At 45.0% G+C, this 9,547-nt stretch overlaps 1 protein-coding gene across 1 annotated transcript in view; it reads left to right on the top strand.

Annotated features, from left to right (window-relative positions):
• The first annotated feature begins 35 nt into the window (after positions 1-35).
• LOC111154147 (doublecortin domain containing 2C) overlaps positions 36-9,547 on the top strand; it is a 74,726-nt gene continuing 65,214 nt past the window's right edge. The window contains exon 1 of the mRNA XM_022513561.1: positions 36-322. Coding sequence (XP_022369269.1) covers positions 36-322 — 287 coding nt within the window. The remainder of the gene's footprint in view (positions 323-9,547) is intronic.

Raw genomic sequence — 9,547 nt, 5'->3', positions numbered from 1 at the left:
CGAGCGGTGTCCGGTGGCCCTGGGGCGGCGCGGCCATGGGCACGCGCGGGCCGCACGTGCTGGTGGACCCCACGCCCGCCAAGACCATCCTGGTGTACCGCAACGGGGACGCGTTCTTCGTGGGCCGGAGGTTCGTGCTGCCGCGGCGCCCCGTGGCCACCTTCGAGGCGCTGCTGGACCAGCTGACCGAGCGGGTGGAGGTGCCTTTTGGCGTGCGGCGCCTGTTCACGCCGACGTGCGGGCACCCGGTGCTCGAGCTGCAGGCGCTGCGGGCGGGCGGCAAGTACGTGGCGGCCGGCCGCGAGCCCTTCAAGAAGCTCGAGTGAGTGCGGCGCCCCCTCCCCGCGCGGCCCGCTGCCCTCCAGGTGCGCTGCCCACTCGAGGCGCACCTGTCCCCCTCCGCTCTCTGTGCGGGGTGACCCGGAGAGCGCGGGAGGGCAATGTTGCCCACTGTGGGCTGTGACCGGCGAGTGCGGGAGGGAGGCACACCTGTCGCCCTCTGCTCCGTGACCGGCCAGCGCGAGCGAGGGAGGTGCACTGTCGCCCCCTTCTCACGGTGACCAGGCGAGCGCAGAGCCGTGTTCTGTGCCTGGTGACTCGCCAGTGGGCCAGCACCCCTGTGCGCACAGCCCCCTCCTGCAGCTTGTGGGCCGGGCTGGCGTCCACCTGCGGCCCCCCCACCCCGCCGCGTCCCCAGGGTGGCCCTGAGGGCAAGCCGGTCTGAAAAGTCGACCTTGGCTGGAAGATCTGCAGGAAGGAAGGGAGTTAGCCCTGCGGGGAGAACTGGGGGAGCACGCTGGAAGGCAGGAATCAGATAAGGGTCACCCTCTGCCTGGCTTGCCCCCGTCTGGTGTTCAGCCATGCCTGGCTGGGCATTCTTGGGTGAACGCACTTGCTAAGGTGTGAAATGCGTGCATCTCCAGCAGAGTCTCCTGTTAGACTGGGGCCTTGGAAGCGTCATCTCCAGAATCCTGGCCCGTGAAGCAAGGCTGGCCCACAGCACAGACTGAATGTCTGCCGAGCAAAGAGACCCCCTCTCCAGTGTCTGCTGAGGTCAAGACAGCCCTCGGGAGAGATGTTAGCTGTCCTGGGGAGATGCACTTGTGTGTGAAATCCTGATGGAAACGGATTGGCCATATTCAACTTGTGAGTCCTACTGGATGGCATCCACTCAGAATGCCAGTTTGATGCTTTTTTCTTTAGCCTGACTCTGGTATCACAATCCCTTTGAGGTCTTACTGCTTGTGGGCTTATACAGCACAGTTCTGTTCATCTTCTCAGGAGTACTCCAGTGCTTCTTACAATTTCTCCGAGCTTTCTTAGTAACTGTCATTATACAAGTGTCTCCGAAACCCCAAATTCAAGCTTGCAGTTCTTCAACAAATAGCCGATGTTCACCCCTTCCCATGGGGCAGAGTCGGGGTGCTGTAGAGGCTGTGAGAGCTTTACGGTGCATGTTTATGGGAGATAAGAAGCAAGTCACCATAACAGAGAGAGGGGTCACTACTATGAGAGATTCTGTTTTGGAGCAGGGCCTCTGAAAAGGCTTCTTTACAAAATGCAAGGGGGGGAAGCTGTTTCTTATCCTTCATGAATTCCTGACCTGTGGCAGGATCACCCATTTCCTGTGTCTGCCTTTAAAAGGCACACTGCCTGTGTTGGCACTGTTGCTAACTCATTTCTTCTATAGTGAAATGTACTATATATACAGCAGTGTATACAATATTCTATGTAGAGTTTAAGAAAACTCCGTATAAGCCACACTCTGGATCAAGAGAGAACACAGTTGGTATTTGAAAACCTGCCACTTCCATCCCCATCCTTTTCCCAGAGGTGACCACCACTCTTGTGGTTTTTGTATCATCTTTCCATGATAATCGATCCTCAAAGGACAGATTTTTCAATGTTCTCATGTTTGTGTACTTTTGGTTTTCTGTTGGTTGCTTTTCCACACGATAATAGGCCGTGATTTTCATCCCCGTCAATAGTGTGTGGCTGGAGATCACTGGCCTCTGTGGCCATGTGCTCTTTCATGGACCAAAATGCCAGTTTACTTCTCCGATCTGTTGATGGCTAATTTGGGTTGTTCTAAATTTTATGCCGAAATAAACGACAACACTGTTGTAAACGTTCTTTTGCTTGTCTGCTAGTGCGTATGGGTAAGACTGTCTCTAGAAGGGTTCATTAGTTACCTACTGCATATAACCAATCACCCCAAGCTTTTTGGCTTAAAACAACTTTATTTTCTCGCAGTTTCTGGGATCAGGAATTCAAAAGCAGCTTAGCTGAGTGATTCTGGCTCTGAGACTCTCGTGAGGTTGCAATCAGCATGCTGGCTACTGTCATCTGAAGGCCGGACTGGGGTGGGTGCTTCCAGGCTCACTCTCAAGGCCGAGGCAGGAAGCTTCACCCCTGCAGTGGGAGCCTCTTCATAGGTGACTTAGCAGCTGGCTCTCCCCTGCATCAGGAATCTGGGAGGGAGCCCGGCTGATGCTCCTGCTGGTTTTCTGTCATGCTGTCTTCTCTCTCTATCTGCCTAGTTATCTTTGTGTGCTGGATATTACTCTCAAAACTTATTTGCAGAAATAATTTGAGGCCTAGGGTGAAAATGTCTTTTGCCAAAGTTGATTTTTTGTGTGTTTTGGCCAGATACCGGTCATCAACTGTTCATGATCACCTTAATACAATTTCAGAATATGTGATAATTTGGGCCACCCAGATGGCTTGATGACTGGATGGACCCCATTGGGGTCACAGTTCACAAATATGGATAGTTCACAAGGAGCCCCGTTGCTGGTGTGCCCTGAGCCAAGTGCTTCTGCCTGCTGGCCACAGAGCCCGTCAAAGACATGGTTCAACCTCTCAGCCATCTGTCTGTGGGCAGTAAGCCCTGGGCTGCAGTGGCCCCAGATAGTGGGCTCACATATTTGGATTTTCTTTACTTCCTGGACCTTGGCTTGGTAATTCCTCATTATTTTGTTAGATGTCTTATGTTTTGAGAAAATGTCATTTTGTCTGATTTTATTAGTTTTTAGTGGACAGGTTGATCAGAGTTACTTTGTCCATTGTCCCCAGGGATGGAAGTCTTCTCTCCCTCGTTCTTCACATATATTTTTATAGATGGATGATTCTGTTTGAATGACAGGGTCCTTCAGTCCACAGAAGCTGTTTATCCTTTTCCTTTCTTTATTTGGGGAAGATTTTATTTTTTTCTTTATTTGAGAGATAGTGATAGAGAGAGAAAACAAGCTGGGGGAGGGGCAGAGGGGGAGAGAGGATCCCAAGCACACTTTCCGCTGAGTGTGGAGCCCAACATGGGGCTCGATCTCATGACCCTGAGATCCTAATCCGAGCAGAAACCAAGAGTTGCATACCTAACCAACTGCACCTTCTGGGGGCCCTGGAAGGTGTTTTTCTATTGTCTTTAAACTTCGAGGTTGCTGATGAGAAATCAGTTATCACAATTTACTTATTTGAAAGTAATATTTTATCTATTCTGGCTATTTAGAATGTATTTTCTTTAACTTCAGTGTACTGTGGTGTAAGTGATTTGTCCAAGTAGCCAATTGATTGAACTCTCTGGAGTCTGGTGTGGTAACTTTCAATAGCCCTTGTCTTCAGAGGATGCCTCTGTCTTACACTTTCTGTGTTTTCTGCCTTGGAGTTGATGTGGGTTGGCCTGTCTCACTGACGTGAACCTCGGGGAGTCCTCCTCTCTGTCTGAATTTCTCTTTTTTTTCTTTGGGCTTTAGGTACTTGGTTCACATCAATCTTTTGGCTAATTTTTCTGCTGTATATAAGATGCTATCAAACCAATTCATTGAGTTTTAAATTTAAATTATTTAATTTTTCATTTCTAAAAATTCTCCCTCGTTCTTTTTCAAATCACGTGTATCGTTCTTTAGACTTTCTTGGTCCTGCATGTCCTTTCACACTTGCTTTTACTGAAATATTGTCCTTGTGCATCTGAGATGCCCGTGTTGGAAACCTGTTTCTATTTCCTGTTATTTTAGTTGTTTTTTTCTCAGTTGAGAGAGTAATCTTCTTGTTGGTTTACTTTTGACAGTAAGTGACTTTTATGTGGATGTTAGTTGAGGAAATTCCTGCAGGGCTGAGATAAAGGTGAGACTCTTTGGAGAGGGCTGCTGAGCTGATCTTCTGCAGGCTGCTCACCCAAAGACACCCGGGGTGCAGGTAGTAACATGGGACTTGGGAACCCACCCAGATAGTGTAATTTTGTGAGCAAGCTGGCTTGTATCTGAATTCTTAATTGCATCTGCAAAGATGCAAATTAAACATCCTATTGTTTTTGAAGGAAAATCTTAATCCATCAACATCTGAGTTGCCAAGAGGAATTGAATTAATGCCCTGACATTTTGAGTTAAGTTCGTGACAGTGCTAATCCAATCCTGTTTGCTACAGTGAGCCTCACTGACAAGAACACATTCCTTTATAGATGTCCGATTTTGTGATGATTGTTTTCAGGCTTGATTATATGCTATATCATGATATATATATATCACTGTAACCAGCTGCAAACGGAAAGATTGTGTCCTCCTGAAATTCCTGCGTTGAAACCTAATCCCCAGTGTGGGTGTTAGGAGGTGGGGCTTTTGGGAGGTGAACCGGTCATGAATAGGATTAGTGTACTTGTAAAACGATGTGGACAGCTCGATGCCCTTGCCTGCCATGTGAGGACACATGAGAAGGCAGCTGTCCATGGACCTGGACGAGGGCCCTCGCCAGAACCCAGGCACACAGGCCTCTCATCTCAGACTCCCAGCCTCCAGAACAGTGATACACTAATGGCTGTTGTTGACTCCACTCTGTCTGGATGTCTTTACTACCATCACTCCAGTGGACTTAGACACTCCGTACACTGAATTCTGATTTCCTATGGAATCCGGTGTTCAGGTAGCAGAATATGTTGCTACTAAAATTGACATTAAAATCCTTCTCAGTGTATGTATAATGAAAAGTATTTAATCCCCCCCCCAAACATTTCTTTGTAAAATCAGTGTGTGTTTTATGTATGAGCTGATGAGGAAGGAAGCCCTGAAGCATGGGCCAACATGCCCAAACGTGCTCGGTACATGCTTTTCTTTCCTCTGTCCAGTGGGTCAAGGAGTTTTCTAATAGACCCTGTTAGACCCTTGATTTGGTGGGGAGACTGTCATAGTTTATGTGAAATGTTTTGGACACATGGTCAAAAAACTGACACTTGGAGGCGTTTCTCTTCTCAGATCTCTTCAGGTTTGTTAGTGTTTTCCATGAGGGAGGCAGTGTGATCCTGTTCACTGGTGGGGGTGGGGAGTAGGGAGGGTCAGGGCATTTCCAGGTGTCCTCGAGACACTGGAATCATCCGTGTACCTTCAGTGATGTACATAGATGGGTGCTCTTTGCTTGTGAAGTTCATCATGGAGAGACATTTAAATTTCATTTTCTTTACTACTTTTTAGATCACTAAGGTATGAAATCGGAATCCAGACTTAGGTGAATAAAGCTCTGACAAATCTTTTGGCCTGATTTCTGCTGGTATCAGTAAGCTAGCACTTGTTGGAATGTATATTCTGTAATTACTGAGCCATTGGGCAGTTAAAGTTAATTTTCTCTAGCAAATAATCTTCTAATTGTGCCACCAGCAAATGAACTTTGCAGTGAAACCTAATGATGTGTTAGCCATCGTGGGGCTCTTCTCATAATAATGGCTGCAAAATGGTACATTGAAAAGACAAACACCATCAAGTCTGTATAGAATCTGATCATTATTCGAACCCTACATTTTCTGGGATGAATTAATTTGAGATGAGGAACATAGGTTTTTCTTCTATAAAACAAAATATTATAGGCTAGTAATTACTCCTTAAAAAAAATGTCCAGTAAAACCTAGAATTCACGATTTCTTTTGTGGAGAAAACTATATTCACAAAAGAACGTAAATCAAGACATGGTGTGTGTGTGCCCATGATTGGGGGGAACCCCAGAGAATTTGAATTATACCAGGAATTTTTCCTGGTTGCCTTATTATCAAATCAAATGTAATGTTTGATTACAATATGAAAGAGCTTGAAATCACACTATCATAGTTAGCCTGCACCCAACCTTTACTTCTGTCTCCTTGCCACCCGTTTGTATCCTGAGGATAGTGGGTATCAGGAAAAGGAGGCAGCTGAGCCAGATATCAGGAGTGTGGTCTCAGGGACAGAAGGCCTGGGTTGCATTGAATCCTGGCTCTTCCTATCTCAGTAGCATTTAGCCAATTACATGACCTTGCTGAAGATCCATGTCCTCATCAAAATGGGGTGAGTTCATAGCCAATGTGGTGCTGTGAAATTTAATGCATGCAGTACTTTAAAATGCCTGGCTTAATTCAAATGGGCTTTCTTCCTTTCCTTTGTTCTCTGGAAGCAGCACCGAGTGACTTTGCACGTTAATGTCCAGTTTCTGCTCAAATGCTGGCTCCCCTCTTTCCACCCCCAAGGAAACCCACATCCTACAAAGCCCTTCTCCAAACACTGGCCTAAAGACTCCAGTTAACTGCATCTCTGAGGAATTAGTTTTTCTTTCTTTGTTGTATTTGTCAGTTTTTTGGAGGGAAACATTGAAATGATAAACAGCATTTTGTGTTTTTTTAGTTGGATCTTTTTATGCCTTAGTTTTTCTTTTTTCCCCCCTATGCTTGCTTGCTTGCTTTTTCTTTCTTAATTAATTAATTAACATATAATGTATTATTTGCCCCAGGGATACAGGTCTGTGAATAATGAGTCGTACAATTCACAGCACTCCCCATAGCACATATCCTCTCCAATGTCCATCCCGCAGCCACGCTATTCCTACCCCCCCACCTCCAGCAAACCTCAGTTTGTTTTGTGAGATAAAGAGTCTCTTATGGTTTGTCTCCTTCCTGATCCCATTTTTTCCTTCCATACCCCACATGGACCCTGCCAGCCTCTCAAATTCCTCATATCAGAGAGATTATATGATCATTGTTTTTCTCTGATTGACTTGTTTCGCTCAGCAAAATACCCTCTAGTTCCTCCACATTGTTGCAAATGTCAAGATTTCATTTCTTTTGATGGCTGCATAGTATTCCATTGTATATAAATATATACCACTCGTCTTTTTTTTTTTTTAGTTTTTAAAAAAAATTTTTATTTTTTAAATTTATTTTCAGTGTTCCAAGATTCATTGTTTATGCACCACACGCAGTACTCCATGCAATCAGTGCCCTCCATAATACCCACCACCAGGCTCACCCAACCCCCCACTCCATCTCCTCCCAATCCCTCAGTTTGTTTCTCAGAGTCCACAGTCTCTCATGGTTCATCTCCCCTTTCAATTTCCCACAACTCACTTCTCCTCTCCATCTCCCCATGTCCTCCATGTTATTCCTTATGCTCCACAAATAAGTGAAACCATATGATAATTGACTCTCTCTGCTTGATTTATTTCACTCAGCATAATCTCCTTTATAGATTTTGGATCCCGTCCATGTTGCTACAAAAGTTGGGTGTTCATCCTTTCTGATGGAGGCATAATACTCCATAGTGTATATGGACCACATCTTCCTTATCCATTTGTCCGTTGAAGGGCATCTTGGTTCTTTCCACAGTTTGGCGACCGTGGCCATTGCTGCTATGAACATTGGGGTACAGATGGCCCTTCTTTTCACTACACCTCTATCTTTGGGGTAAATACCCAGTAGTACAATTGCAGGGTCAGAGGGCAGCTCTATTTTTAACTTCTTAAGGAATCTCTGCACTGTTTTCCAAAGTGGCTACACCAACTTGCATTTCCACCAACAGTGTAAGAGGGTTCCCCTTTCTCTACATCCTCTCCAACACTTGTTCTTTACTGTCTTGTTAATTTTGTCCATTCTAGCTGGTGTAAGGTGGTATCTCGATGTGGTTTTGATTTGATTCTCCTGATGGCTAATGATGATGAACATTTGTACATGTGTGTTAACCATTTTATACCACATCTTCTTTATCCATTCATCTGTTGATGGACATCTAGGTTCTTTACATAGTTTGGTTATTGTGGACATTGCTGCTGTAAACATTTGGGTGCACATGCCCCTTTGTATCACTACATTTGAATCTTTAGGGTAAATACCCAGAAGTGCAATTGCTGACTTATAGGGTAGCTCTATTTTCAACTTTTTGTGGAACCTCCATATTCTTTTCCAGAGTGGCTCACCAGCTTGCATTCCCACCAACAGTGTAGGAGGGTTCCACTTTCTCCACATCCTCGCCAACATCTGTTTTTTCCCGACTTGTTAATTTTAGCCATTCTGACTGGTGTAAGGTGGGATCTCATTGTGGTTTTGATTTGTATTTCCCTGATGCCGGGTGATGCGGAACACTTTTTCATGTGTCTGTTGGCCATTTGGAAGTCTTCTTTGCAGAAATGTCTTTTCATGTCTTCTGCCTGTTTCTAATTGGATTATTTGTTCTTTGGGTGTTGAGTCCGGTAAGTTCTTTATAGATTTTGGATACAAGCCCTTTATCTGATATGTCATTTGCAAATATCTTCTCCCATTCTGTCAGTTGTCTTTTCGTTTTGTTGACTGTTTCCTCTGCTGTGCAAAAGCTTTCTATCTTGATGAAGTCTCAATATTCATTATTGACCTTGCTTCCCTTGCCTTTGGCGATGTTTCTAGGAAGAAGTTGCTGTGGGTGAAGTCAAAGAGGTTGCTGCTTGTGTACTCCTCAAGGATTTTGATGGATTTCTGTCTCACATTGAGCTCTTTCATCCATTTTGAGTCTATTTTTTAAAAAAAGTTTTTATTAATTTTTAAAATTTCTTTTCAGTGTTCCAAAATTCATTGTTCATGCACCACATGCAGTACTCCATGCAATACGTGCCCTCCATAATACCCACCACCAGGCTCACCCAACCTCCCACCCCCACCCCTCCAAAACCTTCAGATTGTTTTTCAGAGTCCATAGGCTCTCATGGTTCATCTCCCCTTCCAAATTCCCCCAACTCACCTTTCCTCTCCATCTCCCCATGTCCTCCATGTTATTCCGTATGCTCCACAAATAAGCGAAACCATATGATAATTGACTCTCTCTGCTTGACTTATTTCACTCAGCATAATCTCCTCCAGTCCCATCCATGTTGATACAAAAGTTGGGTATCATCCTTTCTGATGGAGGCATAATACTTCATAGTATATATGGACCACATCTTCCTTATCCATTTGTCCATCGAAGGGCATCTTGGTTCTTTCCACAGTTTACTGACTGTGGCCATTGCTGCTATGAACATTGGGGTACAGATGGCCCTTCTTTTCACTACGTCTGTATCTTTGGGGTAAATACCCAGTAGTGCAATTGCAGGGTCATAAGAAAGCTCTATTTTTAATTTCTTAAGGAATCTCTGCACTGTTTTCCAAAGTGGCTGCACCAACTTGCATTCCCACCAACAGTGTAAGAGCATTTCCCTTTCTCTAAATCCTCTCTAACACATGTTGTTTACTGTCTTGTTAATTTTGGCCATTCTAACTGGTGTAAGGTGGTATCTCAATGTGGTTTTGATTTGA

The sequence above is a fragment of the Enhydra lutris genome, unplaced genomic scaffold (assembly GCF_002288905.1).
Source record: "Enhydra lutris kenyoni isolate GAN:26980312 unplaced genomic scaffold, ASM228890v2 scaffoldscaffold35, whole genome shotgun sequence".
Classification (NCBI taxonomy): domain Eukaryota; kingdom Metazoa; phylum Chordata; class Mammalia; order Carnivora; family Mustelidae; genus Enhydra; species Enhydra lutris.
This window is presented reverse-complemented; position numbering and strand designations above follow the sequence as displayed.